The sequence below is a fragment of the Delphinapterus leucas genome, chromosome 7, assembly GCF_059928025.1.
Source record: "Delphinapterus leucas isolate spDelLeu-1000000601 "Yukka" chromosome 7, BTC_Dleu_Yukka2, whole genome shotgun sequence".
In the NCBI taxonomy this organism is placed as follows: domain Eukaryota; kingdom Metazoa; phylum Chordata; class Mammalia; order Artiodactyla; family Monodontidae; genus Delphinapterus; species Delphinapterus leucas.
The window spans coordinates 82,701,469-82,722,240 of record NC_143135.1 but is presented as its reverse complement, the minus strand read 5'-3'; the positions used below and the strand labels follow the sequence as shown (position 1 = coordinate 82,722,240).

The 20,772-nt window shown below is 35.7% G+C and overlaps 1 protein-coding gene across 1 annotated transcript in view; it reads right to left on the bottom strand.

Annotated features, from left to right (window-relative positions):
- The window catches only part of GRIA4 (glutamate ionotropic receptor AMPA type subunit 4), a 143,862-nt gene that overhangs the window by 61,820 nt on the left and 61,270 nt on the right, over positions 1-20,772 (bottom strand). Inside the window, exons 5-7 of the mRNA XM_089915884.1 lie at positions 17,357-17,524; positions 8,711-8,815; positions 3,256-3,366 (exon numbers count right to left, since the gene is read on the bottom strand). Of these exons, the coding sequence (XP_089772010.1) occupies positions 3,256-3,366; positions 8,711-8,815; positions 17,357-17,524 (384 nt within the window). The remainder of the gene's footprint in view (positions 1-3,255; positions 3,367-8,710; positions 8,816-17,356; positions 17,525-20,772) is intronic.

The following is a 20,772-nucleotide window of genomic DNA, read 5'->3' as shown; positions in this document are numbered from 1 at the left end:
GTACATTCTTACTTTAGTAAGGCATCATCAGCCTCTTTACCTTCAGTGGTAAAGATTTGGGGAAAAATGGGCTTGGCTGAAATATAACTGCATCATCTCTCTTTTTCCAGAGAGTTCAGCCAAAGAAAGTAGTGAGATTACAGAAGAAATCACCACTACGACGTCTACTGCAAACTGCCTTTTCCTCAATTGCTGCACTTACCCAAACCACATGGCACAGATTTGGCTTCCTTAGGTTGTTTATTTTGAATGTAAAATGTTAAACCACTGTATGGTTACAGTCTCATAAATTTTGCAAATTTTTAGTCACTAAGACTTAGAAAAAATGAAGAGCATCTGAATCTAAAACTTTAGACCCTTCAACTTTGTAGTCATGATTCTCATGTGATGATATTGTCAATTTTACTTTTATTTAGATTTAGTTAAGTTATATTCAGTATGACTATATTGAGGAAGAATACATTAGTCATTAAAATGAAGATCACATGTAGATATAAAACAAATAGATTTCAGAAATTCAAAAAGCTAAAGACGCTTTTTATTTAAGAATGATATCTACTATACTTATTTATCATGTTTCTTGTCTGCTTTCTCTCACTAGAATGAAAGTTCAATTGAGAGTGCAGGATTTTTGTCTGTTTTGTTGGCTAACATATCCCCGGGCTTATAACTGTGCCTAGCAAATAGCAGACGCTTAATAAATATTTATGAATGAATAAATGAATTTCTCAATCAACTTTATTTAACAGTATCATATACTATTACAGTGTATCAACATGTAAATAACAATATACACAAAGGAAAAACAAATGGGAGAACAGCAAGGCCATATCAATTTCGATCAAAATGAATGAGTTCCAGTGCCACAACACTCTCAGCCTTCTTTTGTGTCTAGATATCTGTCTTGCACATAGTTTAATACCTAACCAATTCCATTGCTGTTGGAAGTTTTCAACTGAATTTGAGGGGTTATTATACACTGGTGCCAATATCTCATTCATTTATAAGGAAGAATATTTCTTTCAAAATGAATGAGATGATGGAGATGTCATAGGTCCTGGAATATCATTTTCAACAAAAGCAAATATAAGGAAGGATTCTAGCTTTTTTTTTTTTTTGAATTATTGAAGTTGCAAAGGTCAGAGGCATTATTTATATGGAGACTACATTTTTATACAAAAGACAGATACTAGTATTGCACTATTTTGATTGCAAAAATATTGGTGATATCACTGTCAAAGAACAGATAACTTTACAGAATAGTCGTTATGTATATAGGAAACAATTGGATTCTTCAGTAATTTGTACTTATTTTTTGACAGCATGCTTCCTGAAAAACAGCCATGCTTGCAAAACTAATTCAATATTTTGGTTTTAAGAATTATATCTCCAGCTCCTTTAATAACAGAAAAAAAGGAGATTCTCTACATTATATTTATAATGCACATTAAAACACTTTATTTCACATATAACAGGCAAAATTTCAAAAAATCTTTAAAGAAAACAACTACGTGTATTCAGAAAAGAAGGACGCAAATTCACAGATATTTACTTTTAGAAAATCTATGCTTGGAATTAGAAGTATGATATTTCCATCATTTACATACAATGACCTCATTTCCAGATATGGGAATGGATACATCAGAATTAAGCGACTCTTTTTCAACATCTATTTTCTTGAAAAAGATGAGGATTAATTCTTCTTTTGTTTTAGTATCTCAGGAAAGTCACAGAACTTAAAAACTTTTTTTTCTGGTTGTCCAGAGTTGGTCATCCAAGAAGAATCCCACATGAAAAATTAGCTTAAATTTACTACACAGGAGAACAAGACTTGAGCTTTAGTTAGGAATGGTCGAACAGCGTGGAGCTCATTTCTTTCTTGATCAATTCCTTAAAATAGGATTCTTCATCAGAGGCTGAAAAGAGGAGGACTGAACTGAAGTATGACTTTCCATTACTGTCTTTTTTAGGAATGTATATATATATATGTATATTATATATATACATATATATATATATTTAAGTCCCATGCAAATATTACACAATTGAGTTAGAAGATACATATTTTGCATTCTTACACAAAAACTGCTGTTGGTTGGTTTGCATTCTAAAATTATAAACTTCCAACTAAGTCTTGGCAGATTAACATTAAGTTTCTAGCTGGTGATGCAACACTGATAAAATTAACTGCAACATTATGAAAGCTTTTCTCTGGCATTTTCATGCTTTGACCTCCATGCCAAAATTTTGGAAATAACTTGACATTACTAAAAGCATAAAATTAAAATTACACAAGCTAAAGACTAAATTACATAAAATACTTCCACTTTATTTAGAGTAAGGGCTTCAAAAGTAGTTAAAAATGTGTTCTGCCTAACGAGACAGTGAGCTGAAGATATATAACTTTAAATTAGATAGAAAAGGTTACCGATTGTTGATCTCCTTTGACTAGCATTGACTCTAAAAAGCATGTTTGAATTTAGAAGAGAAAAATATGAGGCATCATATTATTTAAAAGATAAGTTCACGAGAATCTCTTTGAAAAAGCAGCCTTAAAATTTAGAGTATTTTTCATTTTATGATGTGACTGAATGAATATCATTTTTCTTAATTCCTAGGAGAATTCCAATACATTTTATTGTGTATTTGTCACAGGTCAATGAGAAAAATAATCGGTATAAAAACCCCTTTATGCATTAAAAATAAATATAAAATAAATTTATTTCTAAAGCATAGTTGTGTAAAACATACTCATTAAAATCTTCACATCCATACCTCCACTATTATAAACAGACAATGCAAATCATTATTAAATGGATAAAGTACCTGAAAATTATAATTTTAAACACTATTAATGATTATTACATTGGTGTTTTAAAAACATAATAACAACAATGATATGATGTTTACTACTGGATATTTTTATGTGATTAGTTGTTGATCTTTTTCATGTTTATTCTTTTGTCCTTTGAAATCTTAGCATTTCATACATTTCCAACTAGAGAGCTTCAATTTTTAACATCTGAGCATTTTTCCAAGAACAGCAATGCTACAAAAGATAATACAAATAAAAGTACTAAATGCACTCAAAGTTCAAGACAAACTTATTCAAAGCCTCGATAGACTTTTGTGGATCAGAACACCCATGCCACCATCACTAAGATGCAGCTTTCATCCTCCCTGTTCACTGTAGCTGGGGAATTAAAATTGCCTGCGGACAAAATGGAACATCATAAAGCACAGACCAAAACTTACCATAATAGTGGTTACAATGACTGTTCTGTTCTCAATAGCTGCTGTGTCATTGCCAAGAGTGGGCATATCTTGAATTAAGACTAATTTATCCATATCATTCCAGTACCCAACCTGCCAAATACAGAAAATTATTGAAAACACATTTTAGAAGAGTTTTCTTTAGTTCTTATCAGGGCAATGAGAGGTATTAATAAGTAAGCAAACAAAACAAATTTATAAAGCACACAGTAATGTGTTTGGAAGTTTTCTTAATTGATAATGAGCCAGTTTTCCTGATGCTAATGATACTGCCTAGTTATACATTTGGCAAATTTGCAATTTACAATCATGGAGTAGCCAAGACATTGAGAATGGATGAGTTCAAAAAAGAAGGTGGATACAGATGGAATACCATTTGTGTTGATCCTCTTGTAGTGAGATTGATTGGCACCTTCTGTAACTAATTTACATGATTTTATCAATAATGTTACAGGTTTTATGGTAAAGGGAAGAGTCAGATTTACATAGGGTACACATACAAGATGTTTTCAAGAAAAAAGACTTGTGTATTTTTAAAGCAATATAGAAATAGTTTTTGGTTTCACATAACCTAGCCACTAGTCTCACCATTTTTAAATGCTAAATACATCAGATGTTAATATTAATGATTACTTAATATTTTCACTTTTGAAATTTTTTAATTTTTTCACTTTAAATCCTTATATTACTTCTCATTTAGATGTGGAACAAACTCCTTTCCATAAAATATATGAAGTAATTAGTTAAACACTTTACAAAGTAACTAAATGGGGTCCTAAAGGAAATTTAGGGTTCTTTTTATCATGCAGACCACTAAGTAATACTAATGGCTACCACTTCTTGCCTGCTTCCTCTCTGGGAGACATTGTAATGAATGCTGTTTAAAAAATATATGCATCTTAAAGTTTATACACATAGCAAATGTAAAGGTAGGTGCAATTACCAGTCCATATACTTTGCTATTATGCTACATAAACTCCCAAAATGGGTGTTCATTTAATGCTTGCCAAACTTCTTTCTTGAATTTCTGGATGCAGTTGATAAAACTCATATTTCCAATAAAATGTATGTAATTGCTCACTGGTCTGTAATCACTATTTGTCCCAATATGTTTTGAAAGTCTCTCTTGCTTCCTCCAAGTTCTTAACTCTCATGTTAGTATTTGTGAACATTTTAAAATAAAGTAAGCATTAGCATATCAGAAATAGACACTATATTATTCACAAATATTCAATAACAGAATAGACATAAAAAAGAATTTTCATTAATATGGTTTGCTATATTGCTTAGTTTGATCCAAAATTATGAGTATAAATCAATTCAGCAATTATTTTCAATTGCCCATTTGAATTTATTTATAACTAATATTTATTTAATGAGTCAGTGAAAAATTTAATTAAAACAAAACAAGTATGACTTTGAGACCTATTCTCTCTTCAATTCCTACATGTACTTAAAAAATAACTTAAAAAACATAGTTGCTTCCTGTTAGTTTTCCTTTCCACATGACAGCTATACAACATAAAAATAGGTTTCACAGTTTAGTACTCCGTTAAGATGCAGCCACCTTCCAGATCTCAGCAGCCCATTTTCTGGGAAAGCAATTTTTCTTTATTAATGAGTTCCCACAACAGAAAAACTACAGATCTGGGACACATTCTGGAGAGTCTTCGGATGTTGACAAGACCTTGATATTTTGCAGTTAAGAACAACCTGTGTGTTCATGACTATCTCCCCCCACCCAAAGATAAATGATTTAGAAGTACTGGCAAATTAAAATAATACGCAAAATTTTACCCAACTGTATCTATTTGCCTTATATCTGCTTGAAATTCTGGTGAAAAAGAAAACCATGGTTTGTGATATGGAGCCATGGTTTGTGCATAGATCTCATGTGGGCTACGGACTTTTTGGGAAGTAGGACAGTATGGGGTGAACAGTGATATAAGGGTCAATTCTTAAAGGAATATTAAAGTTTGTACCTAGAACTTCATATGAGATAGAGTTTTTCTCTCAAACTTTTCACAACATTTCACAATTTACTAGGGACACTTCCCATGCCTGATCTCATTTAATTAGACAGGGAAAGAGGCACTTTTTTCCTAGAGACAGAAATTCGGTGAAATATAATTTTGTAATGTTAAAGCAAAACCATGGAAGCATTTAAATTGCTAACTGGCAGGAAATGTCGGAGAAGTATTTGTCTTCTTTGGATTCCTAAAGGTGAATTGTGCACAAATATAACCATAATATAATATATGAGTAAATATCTCCATATTTATGGTGGACTTTGCCTGCAATGTAGGGATTATGTAGAGATTGAGGGGCTATGAGAAGCCCCTGTTCTACTCAAAGTTGGTTCCTGGGAGAGCTGATTTGACCAGACCTGTCCTGAAAGATATGGCTTAATTCTCATACCAACCCTCAAGGGAAAAGTTATGGGCCCTGGTACTGATAATATTTTGTAACAGTTAAGAGAGTAGCTTTGAAGCTAGATGAGCCTTAGTCTCCACCCCAGCTCCATCTCTTTCTAGTTTAACATCCCTGAGCAGGTTACTTAGTTTCTCTGAGCCTTATTTTCTCTTCTATAAAATGAGAAAAATACATCTTACTTTCAGGTTGCTGTAAGGATTAAATATTAAAATGCACATCAGTTTCCCTTTACTGTGTCTGGTGTATAACCTGCTCTCAATAAATACAATTTTTATGATTAAGAATTCCTGAAACCACGCAAGCCTGGTTTTAGAGCATTCTTGAGAGATCACTGGAATGGCAAGAAGATTCCACCATACTTAGGAGCTGAGACTTCAGAAAGAGCTTTGTGGCTTCTGCTTAATGAGACTCTCACTCACTTTCCCTGTTACGGAAGTCAGACAAACTGATGGGTTAACTCTCTGATCTATTTTCAAAGACCGCTCTCTTACTGGCAAGTGTTCAATTTAAAAGAATGGTTGCTCGCTTTTCAGACGTATTGCCAAGTCTCACCAGCAGAGTGTTTCTCATGGTAGTTCAGTTTTAAGTTTAATATTCCTGACAGAGTGCCCAAGAAAAACAAAGATGGATGAGTCTACACCATTTCACATTTCATATTTCTTTTAAGAGTCTTAGACAAACGTCAGCTGAGTGTGAAGATGTACCATTCCTCACTTTTCCAACTTATTCTTTAACTTTCTCCTCTAAAAACCTTAATTTTTGTTACCATCATGTTTCAATAGGCCATGAAAAGATTCAGTGCCGTAAGTAGCCCACTTGATGTTACCACTAGTTACCACCAGCTTCCTTTTTCCATTATTCTTTCTTTTATAAAGAGATCATTTTACTTTTTGTACTTACTGTTTTGTGAAATATGGAATTGTCTTTTGCATTTTAGAAAGGTTCTACTTAAATGGCTAATTTTGCAGAGTCTGGTTTGTGGCAGGCTGGTCACCAGTTAGCCAATGATTTTAAGGACTTACGGAATATTCTGTCTGCTCCACAGCTAGCAGAGGGATTTTGCTTAAAATGGGCTTCTTTGTTTCTTGTTGCTGGCTGTGTGCTGACAGAGTGGGTAAAATTGGTCTTTACATGGAACCTCCTAACTTTCTTCTTGGGAGCATGTCAGTCCCTTTCTTCGGGTAGTACCCTTAAAAGAGCCCATCATACAGCTTGGCTTTCAAGCTGTCATTCCATCTCTTGCCCTTACCTGATCTGGATCAGATAGGCTCCTGCTTACCCTATATTAGCTGGCAGCCTGCACTAAAGGAGATGCCACTAAAAGGCTGAAAAGCTAGAGATGGTTTGCATGGCAGCTCCAAATCTCTCCTCACACATATGCAGAAGCACATGCTATGACAGACTGGAGCAAAACACAGCTTGGAAAGTCTTTGCCATCTTCCATGTATGACTTTAATTATCCTGCGTCCAGCCTATCCTCAGGATCTTGCCTCTACCATTTCCACCTATCCAAACTAACTTCATGACTAACTTTAAATCTCCCCCGTGCAGCCTTCTTTGATTTGTTTTCCTCCAGCTGGAAGTGATCTCTTCCTCTTTAGACTTTCCACATGCTTTCTCTTTAACTGTCGTATGGAACTTACTATATTCTATGCTACTAGAAAATAAACTCCTTTACAGCAGTCTACTCAGGCAGGGTACTAGGTAGAAAGGTTCTGGAGTCAGACATATCTGAATTAAAAATCTTTGTTTTCTCACTTGTAGGCCTTAGACAAGTAACCATAGCCTATTGCACTGTAACTTTCTCACTAGAAAAAAGGAGATAATTGTACTCTGTTACAGGCTTATTGTGAGGATTAAATTACACCAAGTCCAGTGGTTGGGACATAGCAGGCATTTCATAAATTGTAACTATCATTATTATACTAACAAAGGAAAGTATATTGGGGAAAGTTTTTTTAAACAGCCAGGTGTTGAAACAAATAGTTTTTAGATAAGGTAAGTTGAGCATGTCTTTCCTTGAGCATCCTAGCTAATGCTAGAGAAAAGAATGTTAAAAAATTATATGTGTTAAGTATGTTTATAGCCAATTGCTGTGGTGGAATTATATTGTTCCATTATATAAAGTACTTTTTGGACATTGGGAAAACTATGCTTAGTCACATCATAAGAAGACTTGCAGAGTTACCTTCTGAAATCCAAAAGTCTTTCATCATCAGCTTCCTAAACAACCTCCCTGGCTCCTCAGTTGATGTTCTTAGGTGTTTCTCTCCCTCTTCAACCTAACAATAATCTTAACGATATTATCTTCCATCTCCTCTTTTCTTTGCTCATTTGAATGTTTACTTGCTTATTTCAGGAACATTTAGCCTGTTCTAAATATGCCCTTTAGAAGTAGTCTTCTTTGTTGTCTCTCTAATAGTTTCATAAATGACTACATGGAAGTGAGTAAGTCTCTTACCTACATTGTGTGCTTTCTTGAAGAGTACATTATGGGTTCTGTGGGATTTTTTTGCTAAGCCTTTAAAAATATTGCTTCTATTTTGGATAAATATGTAAACAACATGTAAATTAGTTCATTTCAGCTTTGGTACACCACTAAATATCAGTCATAGAACACAAGAATTTATTTCAGCATGAATTATCAAGAAAGTATTATTTGCTAGTGTAGTTGACCCTTAATCAACACAGGTTTGAACTGCTCAGGTCCACTTTTACACGGATTCTTTTCATAGTAAATACTACAGTACTATACAATCTGTGGTTGGTTGAATCCTCGGATGCAGAACTGCAGCTATGGAGGAACCACATATATGGAGGGCCCACTAAAATTTAGACCTGGATTTTTGACTGTGTGGAGGGTCAGAGCCCCTAGCTCCCACTTTGTTCAAGGGTCAACCATATTCACAATTTTTAACAAATGTAGACTATCCAGCTACCTTTCACCTATAAGGCTTTAAAAATGTCAAATGAAAACTAAGAAAACAGTTGAAGTGTGGCTCACCTTTCTAGGTCCTGTGCTCTTTAGCTCAAACACATCCATTGTGTAATTGACCCTACGTCCATAGTGGTCAAACTGAACATTTCCTGTCAGCCCTTGAATTTGAACCTATGAATGAAAAAGAAAATCCACACATGTAATCACTTGCCATTTTAATGACAGAAATCTTGACTTCATCTGCTAGGCTTATGACTACACATGGGTATGGAACTATAAATTATAAGCAACTCACTAAAAAACCATGGGATATTTGAGCTACTGGGATAGAATCTGAAAGAGGAATATCAAAGTAATATATAAGCAATTCTGTTATGTGTTTGGGAGATGAACATGTTTTATTTATTTATTTTTTATTATGAAGTTCCCATTGTAACTAACAAAATACTCCCTCAATATTGAAATATTGTTTATAGGAATGGAAATATGGTTTCTTTTATAGTTACTTTTCTGTTTTATCTGCATATCCACATAACAGATTAAATAGCCCTGATAACCACATCGGATCATATTTCTCCTCGCTAATATTAAAATTAAGATATAAGAAATCCAGAAAAATAAACATATTTTTGAAAATATTCAAGTGTACTTTATTCCAAATTTCCTTTTAATTCATTTATACTTAACTTACGTTCTGAACCCATGGCATTTCAGAACATTTAAGATGTAATACTAAAAATACAGACATATCACATTAATCACTTGAAAAATGGTGTTAGTATTAACTATTAAAGACTAAAATAAACAAACAATCCAAGGTTACAGGCAATTTAAAGATCTACTGAGAAGAGACCTTCAAGATGGTGGAGGAGTAAGACGTGGAGATCAACTTTCTCCCCACAAATACATTAGAAATACATCTACATGTGGAATAACTCCTACAGAACACCTACTGAATGCTGGCAGAAGACCTCAGACTTCCCAAAGGCAAGAAACTCCCCCATGTAACTGGGTAGGACAAAAGAAAACGGAAAAAACAGAGACAAAAGAATAGGGACAGGACCTGCACCTCTGGGAGGGAGCTGTGAAGGAGGAAAACTTTCCACACACCAGGAAGCCCCTTCACTGTCCGAGATGGGGGGTGGCGGGATGGAAGCTTCGGAGCCACTGAGGAGAGCACAGCAACAGGAGTGCAGAGGGCAAAGCAGAGAGATTCCCACACAGAGGATCAGTGCCGACCAGCACTCTCCAACCTGAGAGGCCTGTCTGCTCACCTACCAGGGCGAGTGGGGTCTGGGAGCTGAGGATCTGGCTTCGGAGGCCAGATCCCAGGGAGAGGACTGGGGTTGGTTGCATGAACACAGCCTGAAGGGGGCTAGTGCACCACAGCTAGCTGGGAGGGAGTCTGGGAAAATGTCTGGAACTGCCTAAGAGGCAAGAGAACATTGTTTCGGGGTGCACAAGGAGAGGGGATTCAGAACACTGCCTAAACAAGCTCCAGAGTTGGGCACGAGCCACAGCTATCAGAGCAGACGCCAGAGATGGGCATGAAATGCTAAGGCTACTGCAGCAGCCAACAAGAAGCCTGTGTGCAAGCACAGGTCACTATCCACACCTCCCCTTCTGGAGCCTGTTCAGCTCACCACTTCCGGGGTCCCGTGATCCAGGGACAACTTCCCCAGGAGAACACATGGCACACCTCAGACTGTTGCAATGTCATACCGGCCTCTGCCGCTGCAGGCTGGCCCCACATTCCGTACCCCTCCCTTCACCCAGCCTGAGTGAGCCAGAGCCCCCAGTCAGCTGCTTCTTTAACCCCATCCTGTCTGAGCAAAGAACAGACGCCCTCTGGTGGCCTACACGCAGAGGCAGGGCCAAATCCAAAGCTGAACCCCAGGAGCTGTGCAAACAAAGAAGAGAAAAGGAAATTTCACCCAACAGCCTCAGGAGCAGCGGATTATACCTCCATAATCAATTTGATGTACCCTGCATCTCTGGAATACCTGAATAGACAACAAATATTCCCAAAATTGAGGTGGTGGACTTTGGGAGCAACTGCAGACTTGGGGTTTGCTTTCTGCATCTAATTTGTTTCTGGTCTTCTGTTTATCTTAGTTTAGTATTTAGAGTTTATTATCATTGGTAGATTTGTTTATTGATTTGGTTGCTCTCTTCCTCTTATTTTTTAATGGTTGCTCTCTTCCTCTTTTTTATATATATATATATATATTTCCTTTTTCTCTTTTGTGAGTGTGTATGAGTATGGTTCTGTGTGTGATTTTGTCTGTAGAGCTTTGATTTTACCATTTGTCTTAGGGTTCTGTCTGTCCCTTTTTTTTTTTGTACAGTTTTTAGCATTTGTTATAATTAGTGGATTTGTTTTTTGGTTTGGTTGCTCTCTTCTTTCTTTCTTTATTATTACTTTTTAATTTTTAATAATTTTTTAAAATTTTATTTTAATAAGATTATTTTATATTTTTCCTTCTTTCTTTCTTTTTTTCTCCCTTTTCTTCTGAGCCATATAGCTGACAGGATATTTGTGCTCTGGCTGGGTGTCAGGCCTGTGGCTCTGAGATGGGAGAGCCGAATTCAGGACATTGGTCCACCAGAGACCTCCCAGCGCCATGTAATATCAAACAGCAAAAGTTCTCCCAGAGATCTCCATCTCAATGCTAAGACACAGCTCCACTCAACGACCAGCAAGCTACAGTGCTGGACACCCTATGCCAAACAAGTAGCAAGACAGGAACACCACACCACCTATTAGCAGAGAGGCTGCCTGAAATCATAATAAGGTCACAGACACCCTACAACAAACAACCAGAAGCAGACTTGCCCACCTGAAAGACAAGATCCAGCCTCATCTACCAGAAAACAGGCAGCAGTCCACTCTACCATGAAGCCTACACAGCCCACTGAACCAACCTCACCCACTGGGAAAGGACACCAAAAACTATGGGAACTATGAACCTGCAGCCTGTGAAAAGGAGAACCCATCAGAGTAAGTTAAGCAAAATGAGAAGACAAAGGAATACACAGCAGAGGAAGGAGCAAGGTAAATACTCACCAGACTAAACAAATGAAGATTAAATAGGCAGTCTACGTGAAAAAGAATTCAGAGTAATGGTAGAAAAGATGATCCAATATCTTGGAAATAGAATGGAGAAAATAAAGAAAAAATTTTAACAAGGACCTAGAAGAACTAAAAAGCAAACAAACAATGATGAACAAAACAATAAATGAAACTAAAAACTCTCTAGAAGCAAACAATAGCAGAATAACTGAGGCTGAAGAACTGATAAGTGACCTGGAAGATAAAATAATGGAAATAACTATTGCAGAGCAGAATAAAGAAAAAAGAATGAAAAGAAATGAGGACAATTGTCTCAGAGACCTTTGGGACAACATTTAATGCACCAACCTTCGAATTATAGGGGTCCCAGAAGAAGAATTGAAAAAGAAAGGGACTGAGAAAATAGTTGAAGAGATTATAGTTGAAAACATCCCTAATATGGGAAAGGAAATAGTCAATCAAGTCCAGGAAGCAGAGAGAGTCCCATATAGGATAAATCCAAGGAGAAAAAGCCAAGACACATATTAATCAAACTATAAAAAATTAAATACAAAGAAAAAATATTACAAGCAGAAAGCGAAAAATGACAAATAGCATAAAAGGGAATCCCCATAAAGGTAACAGCTGATCTTTCAGCAGAAACTCTTCAAGCCAGAGGGAGTGGCAAGACATATTTAAAGTGATGAAAGGGAAAAACCTACAACCAAGATCACTCTATCTAGCAAGGATCTCATTCAGGTTTGATGGAGAAATTAAAACCTTTACAGACCAGCAAAAGCTAAGAGAATTTAGCACCACCAAATCAGCTCTACAACAAATGCTAAAGGAACTTCTCTAGGCAGGAAACACAAAAGAAGGAAAAGACTTACAATAACAAACTCAAAACAATTGAGAAAATGGTAATAGGAACATATATATGGATAACTACCTTAAATGTAAATGGATTAAAAGCTCCAACCAAAAGACATAGGCTGGCTGAATGGATACAAAAACAAGACCCATATATATGCTGTCTACAAGAGACCCACTTCAGACCTAGGGACACATACAGACTGAAAGTGAGGGGATGGAAAAAGATATTCCATGCAAATGGAAATCAAAAGAAAGCTGGAGTAGCAATACTCATATCAGATAAAATAGACTTTAAAATAAAGAATGTTACAAGAGACAAGGAAGGACACTACAAAATGAGCAAGAGATTAATCCAAGAAGATATAACAATTATAAATATATATGCACTCACCATAGGAGTACCTCAATACATAAGGCAAATGCTAACAGCTATAAAAGAGAAAATCGACAGTAACACAATAATAGTAGGGGACTTTAACACCTCACTTACACCAATGGACAGATCACCCACACAGAAAATTAATAAGGAAATACAAGCTTTAAGTGACAAAATAGACCAGTTAGATTTAATTGATATTTATAGGTCATTCCATCCGAAAACAGCAGATTACATTTTCTCTTCAAGTGGTCATGGAATATTCTCCAGGGTAGATCATATCTTAAGTCACAAATCAAGCCTTGGTAAATTTAAGAAAATTGAAATCATACCAAGTATCTTTCCCGAAACAACACTATGAGACTAGATATCAATTACAGGAAAAAAATCTGTAAAAAATAAAAATACATGGAGGTTAAACAATACGCTACTAAATAACCAAGTGATAACTGAAGAAAACAAAGAGGGAATCAAAAAATACCTAGAAACAAATGACAGTGAAAACACAATGACCCAAAACCTATGGGATGCAGCAAAAGCAGTTCTAAGAGGGAAGTTTACACCAATATAATCCTACCTCAAGAAACAAGAAACATCTCAAATAAACAATCTAAACTTACACCTAAAGCAATTAGAGAAAAAAGAACAAAACAAACCACAAAGTTAGCAGAAGGAAAAAAATCATAAAGAACAGATCAGAAATAAATGGAAAAGAAATGAAGGAAACGATAGCAAAGATCAATAAAACTAAAAGCTGGTTGTTTGAGAAGATTAACAAAATTGATAAACCATTAGCCAGACTCATCAAGAAAAAAAGGGAGAAGACTCAAATTCATAGAACTAGAATTGAAAAAGGAGAAGTAACAACTGACACTAGAGGAAAACAAAGGATCATGAGATATTACTACAAGCAACTATATGCCAATAAAATGGACAACTTGGAAGAAATGAACAAATCTTAGAAAAGCACAACCTTCCGAGATTGAACTGGGAAGAAATAGAAAATATAAACAGACCTATCACAAGCACTGAAATTGAGACTGTGATTAAAAATCTTTCAACAAACAAAAGCCCAGGACCAGATGGCTTCACAGGTGAATTCTATCAAACATTTAGAGAAGAGTTAACACCCATCCTCAAACTCTTCCAAAATATAGCAGAGGGAGGAATACTCCCAAACTCATTCTACGAGGCCACCATCACCCTGATACCAAAACCAGACAAGGATATCACAAAGAAAGAATATTACAGGCCAATATCACTGATGAACATAGATGCAAAAATCCTCAACAAAATACTAGCAAACAGAATCCAACAGCACATTAAAAGGATCATACACCATAATCAAGTGGGGTTTATCTAGGAATGCAAGGATTCTTCAATATATACAAATAAATCAATGTGATATACCATATTAACAAATTGAAGTAGAAAAACCGTATTATCATCTCAATAGATGCAGAAAAAGCTTTTGACAAAATTCAACACCCATTTATGATAAAAACTCTCCAGGAAGTAGGCATAGAGGGAACTTACCTCAACATAATAGAGGCCATATGTGACAAACCCACAGCCAACATCGTTCTCAATGGTGAAAAACTGAAACCATTTCCTCTAAGATCAGGAACAAGGCAAGGTTGTCCACTCTCACCCCTATTATTCAACATAGTTTTGGAAGTTTTAGCCACAGCAATCAGAGAAGATAAAGAGATAAAAGGAATCCAAGTTGGAAAAGAAGAAATAAAGCTGTCACAGTTTGCAGATAACATGATACTATACATAGAGAATCCTAAAGATGCTACCAGAAAACTACTAGTAATAATAATTAATTAATAATAATTAATGCACAGAAATCTCTTGTATTCCTATACACTAATGATGAAAAGTCTGAAAGAGAGATTAAGGAAATACTACCATTTACCACTGCAACAAAAAGAATAAAATACCTAGGAATAAACCTACCTAGGGAGACAAAAGACCTGTATGCAGAAAACTATGTGACACTGATGAAAGAAATTTAAAATGATGCAAACAGATTGAGAGATAGACCTTGTTATTGTACTGGAAGAATCAGCATTGTGAAAGTGACTATACTACCCAAAGCAATCTACAGATTCAATGCAATCCCTATCAAAGTACCAATGACATTTGTCACAGAACTAGAACATAAAATTTCACAATTTGTATGGAAATACAAAAGACCCTGAATAGCCAAAGCAATCTTGAGAAAGAAGAACAGAGCTGGAAGAATCATGCTTCTGGTGTTCAGACTATACTACAAAGCTATAATAATCAAGACAGTATGGTAATGGCACAGAAACAGAAATATAGATCAGTGGAACAGGATAGAAAGCCCAGAGGTAAACCCATGCACATATGGTCACCTTATCTTCGATAAAGGAGGCAAGAATATATAATGGAGAAAAGACAGTCTCTTCAATAAGTGGTTCTGGGAAAACTGGACAGCTACATGTAAAAGAGTGAAATTAGAACACTTCTTAACATCATACACAAAAATAAACTCAAAATGGATTAAAGACTTAAATGTAAGGCCAGACAGTATAAAACTCTTAGAGGAAAACATAGGCAGAACACTTTATGACATAAATCACAGAAAGATCCGTTTTGACCCACCTCCTAGAGAAAGGGAAATAAAAATAAACAAATGGGGCCTAATGAAACTTAAAAGCTTTTGCACAGAAAAGGAAACCACAAACAAGATGAAAAGACAACTCTCAGAATGGGAGAAAATATTTGCAAACGAAGCAACTGACAAAGGATTAATCTCCAAAATTTACAAGCAGCTCATGCAGCTCAATATGAAAAAACAAAGAACTCAATCCAAAAATGGGCAGAAGACATAGACATTTCTCCAAAGAAGATATACAGATTGCCAACAAACATATGAAAGGATGCTGAACATCACTAATCATTAGAGAAATGCAAATCAAAACTACAATGAGGTATCACGTCACACCGGTCAGAATGGCCATGATCAAAAACCTACAAACAATAAATGGTGAAGAAGGTGTGGTGAAAAGGGAACCCTCCTGCACTGTTGGTGGGACTGTAAATTGACATAGCCACTATGGAGAACAGTATGGAATTTCCTCAAAAAACTAAAAATAGAACTACCATACTACCCAGCAATCCCACTACTGGGCATATACCCTGAGAAAACCATAATTCAAAAAGAGTGATGTACCACAATGTTTATTGCAGTACTATTTACAATAGCCAGGACATGGAAGCAACCTAAGTGTCCATCGACAGATGAATGGATAAAGAAGATGTGGCACTTATATACAATGGAATATTACTCAACCATAAAAAGAAATGAATTTGAGTTATTTGTGGTGAGGTAGATGGACTTAGATTCTGTCATACAGAGTGAAGTAAGTCAGAAAGAGAATAACAAGTACCGTATGCTAATGCATATATGTGGAATCTAAAAAACAAATGGTTCTGAAGAACCTAGGGGTAGGACAGGAATAAATATGTAGACGTAGAGAATGGACTTGAGGACACAGGGAGGGGGAAGGGTAAGCTGGGACAAAGTGAGAGAGTGGCATGGACATATATACACTATCAAATGTAAAATACATAGCTAGTGGGAAACAGCTGCATAGCACAGGGAGATCAGCTTGGCGCTTTGTGACCACATGAAGCAGTGGGATAGGGAGGATGGGAGGGAGATGCAAGAGGGAGGAGATATGGGGATATATGTATATGTATAGCTGATTCACTTTGTTATAAAGCAGAAACTATCACATTATTGGAAAGCAATTATACCCCAATAAAGATGTTAAAAAAAGTAAATAAAGATCTACTGAGGTAGTCAGTAGATTAGTAGATTAATAGCGTTTGCCAATGTTTGAGGTTCTTCCTCATTCTTGGCCCAAGGTAGGCTTGTACTTCTTGCACCCTTTTTGGTTAGCTAGGTCTATGTGACTCTTTCTGACAAATGAGTTGTAAACAGATGTGATGAGTGCCAGAGCATTTAATTGCCAATTAGAAAACTGCCCATAACTCTTTGCCCTTTGTAGCATTCAAGATGGTAGCTGCTATGTCAGCTTGGATCCCTGAGTGATTATAATAAACAAAGTGCCCCTACTAATCTGGTGTTTGTGAGTGAGAAATACTCTTTTGATGTTTTAAGCCACTGAGACTTGGGGTTGTTTATTACTGTGGCATAACCAACTTATCCTGGCTAAGCATCTACATATCATATAAACATCAGTTTTCTATCCAGTATCCTATTTAGAAATGTCTCAGAAATGAAAATGGTTCAATATAATAAAATGGCAATTGTAATATATATTTATTCACAGATAGATTATTCTGTTTTCTTGAATACGCCATTAAAAAATGTCTGTGAAATAAATTGAATGTAAATAAAATTGTGAGTTACCTGTTTGAGCGTCCTCTCCATGTCAATCCCCTGGCCCCATGGAGCAGCAGGATTTGCCAGACAATCCCCAGCATTTCCTCTCCTGGAAATATCAATTTTCTGTCTCCTAAGACTTCGGAATGTTTCAGCCATCACAAGGACTCCATCATAAGTCAGAGCAGATGTATACTAACAAAATGAAAGTAATTATAGTGGTAAATGTTAAATTCTTATCAATCACCGGAATTGGGGACTAGTCTGGGGACTCTGTTTGTTTATGACATAAAGTACCATGCTGCCAGAAGGGCAGTTAAATTACTGATAATTAATTGCCTCTAGCTTCAGAAATTTCTATTATTGCTTTATTACAAAGACTGTATATCAATTCTTAACACTGTGGTTTTAAAAGGAGAAAGCACACTCTGAAAAATAGAAATTCTAATGCACAATTTTCCATCAGTTGGGAGAAGCAAGGCCTCTAGGTGTGGTCTTTTTGTTGTGTCCAAGTGAAACAGCTAAAGTATAAAAAAAAAAAGACTAAATGCCGTAATCTCTTGCTGTGTTTGAACCCCTGGAGGGCTGTAATGTCTTACTCTTTCCTCCTCCAAATGCCCATCAGGAGTCCCTGAGATTTAATATATGTTTATTGACCTGGAGTATATAACTGTCCAGTTTCTCAGAAGAATGAGTAGGAATGTTTACTGTTACTCAGATATAGAATGCCAGAAATAACATCTATTTATTTAACAAGTGTGTATACACATGGCTAAATAAGCACAAGTATTGTTATGTCCATGCCTGTTGAGTGTGCTCAGGAACGTTAAGTCATTTCTCTAAGTTTTTATTGTAACTTAGGATACAGTGGAGAAATGAAATATAGGTCATCTGCTTTCTGATGATTGTCCCATGCGTCTCTTTGAGAAAAGACAAAACTCTCAGGAAAAGATTATTAAGGTTAGGAGAGGAAATGAGGAAAATCTGAGAAGAAAATGTGATTTGTTTAAGCTGAAAATAAAAAGAACAGGGAACAGTTGTAAAGTTTGATTAGAAAATTCCTAAACATATGAAACATATGGAACAATTCTCTTGAAGTGTGGCAGAGCATCAACTGCTAGTCATAACAAAAAAATACATTAGCTCTTTCAGGAATTCCATATGGTCAATTCTATATGATTAACACATTCTAAGCCTATACAAGAGGTACTTTTGTGCTATGGAATGTGGAAAATGATCCTGAATTGCTGCTTATAAATTAATAAAAATCGTTTGAAATTTAAATCACAGAAAGTAAACTTAGGCAATATACCTGCTAAGCATAGCAGTCAGCGATCCTGGGAAGAGAAGGACTAAAACGTGGATAAGATAAAGAATATAAATTCTAACAAAGAACCTTTCAATGGCAGAGAATCTAATTAAAGCTTCATCAGAAAGATTTATGTGTGACTTATAAATTATAAGCCTTGCTATGTATTCTTCAAGGACATGACAAAATAGGCTTAATGATAGCATACACCCTCATATTTGGAATGGGATGGTCGAAGGAAATTAAGACACTTAACCAAGGTACTCAGCCAAAAATGGACATACCTCCTCCACTGCCTGGAACAACATACCTTTGAGTAGAGAAAGCCATCAAATCATCTTTCTGGATGGCAAGAAAATAAAAACAAGTAATAAAGTAGAACTTATCAAAGATATAAAGGGCAAGAGAAAATATGCAATGCTAGCATTTTAGGATCAAGGAGAAGAAAAGAAAACTATTGTTCCTTTTCTAATAAGAAGAAAGAAGCTGAGAGATATGACTCCAAAAAAGCAAAATCACTTGCTGTGTTTTAAAAAGTCCATTCATTTTTATGAAACAAGTGAACTAGAAAAGAGAACAGATATTGTATAGAGTAGAGCAGAGAAAAGCAGACATTCAGCCAGAGTGGCAAAAGCTTTTGACGGGTCATAGAGCCGATAGATGGAAAGAAGCAGTAGTTTAAACTGGTTTTACCATTTTAAAGGATTTCATTCTTTTCCATGTGTCTTATTGTGCTGAAGTCCAAGAAACCATATTTATGGGCACGCATTTCTAGATGGTATCTAGAAATTCTTATTAAACATACTCTTCATTTTGGAGGAGAGTAAAACTAAGTCTTGACCTAGAGCTATTCACTGCTTTAACCAGTGATTAGAATGGTGGGATGAATTCTGTTTATCAACATTTGTATATAAAAATATAGAGTTTGGCAGAATCACAGCACAGTGGCAAGAATTTAGGTTTTGAGAACTAGGTGAATTCTAATTCTGCTATTCATAGTTTTATGGGAATATGTTGTACATTTTTCAGCTATGAAGCAGAACAAAATCAAACAAAATAATGACTATCTTCTGTGGTACTTGTGAGGATTGAATTTCATAGCATATCTGAGAGCTAGATACTGGCTAGGAATGGTGAAGGCTACAAAGATGGCCCAAAAGATGGCTGTCTAGTGCTCCTCAGTACAAGAAAGCTGTGATGTGTCTTATGGAAAAAAAATACATGTTAGATAAGCTTTGTTCAGGCTTGACTTATACTGCTATTGGCCATGAATTCAATGTTAATTTATTGACAATGTTTTAAATAAGATATCTTTAAACAGAAACACAGATAAAACAAAGTGTTATGTGTTGATTGTTTGACAAAAATGTAGTGACCTAACCTTGTAATTTCCCCTAGGAGTAAGTGTTCAGTATTCACTCATTCAGTGTTCATGGCAACTTTACAGAATGGGACTACCATGAACAATAAGAACTGGCTCTATCTATTTATTAAATGGCCACTGGGTGCCTACTATTATGCTAAGAAAACTGTGAAAGATGAGAAAATTATATGTATTTATATATAAAACAAAGTGCCCAAAGCTTTGACATAGATAAGTCTGGTTGGAGATGATCAAATAGTAAACATTGTGATAGGCTAGAGGCAAGACAGGGAAGGACAAACGACACCAGTGTGTCCAGACAGGAGGACCACAGTGGACACATATTATTACATATTATCACTGAAATGAAAAAGTCACAAGGTGCTGCAAAACACTGCCAAGAAGTTTGAAGCCCATTCTACATACTAAAACTGTAAGGGTAACAAGAACTTGAAGAGATGGTTTACAGAAAAAATGCTGAGATAAAATATGGCTGAGAAAAAGATGTGAGGAAGGAAGAAATACAAATAGAGAAGAGAAGGGCAAGGGAGTCTCTACATACATTGATGACAGAATAAGGGGAATATGCTGTAAAACAAACTGTCCCAATGAGTTTAGAAGGAAGCTTTACACTTTTCTCCTTGTGTATTAATACTTGATATAATTGAGCTTTTGGGATGATTTTTCTCTGAACCAGCTTGAAGGCAAAAAGACTAAAAGACTTCTCAAGTTTCTTTTAATCCTGAAGGTAGTTTACATCTTGAAAATTTT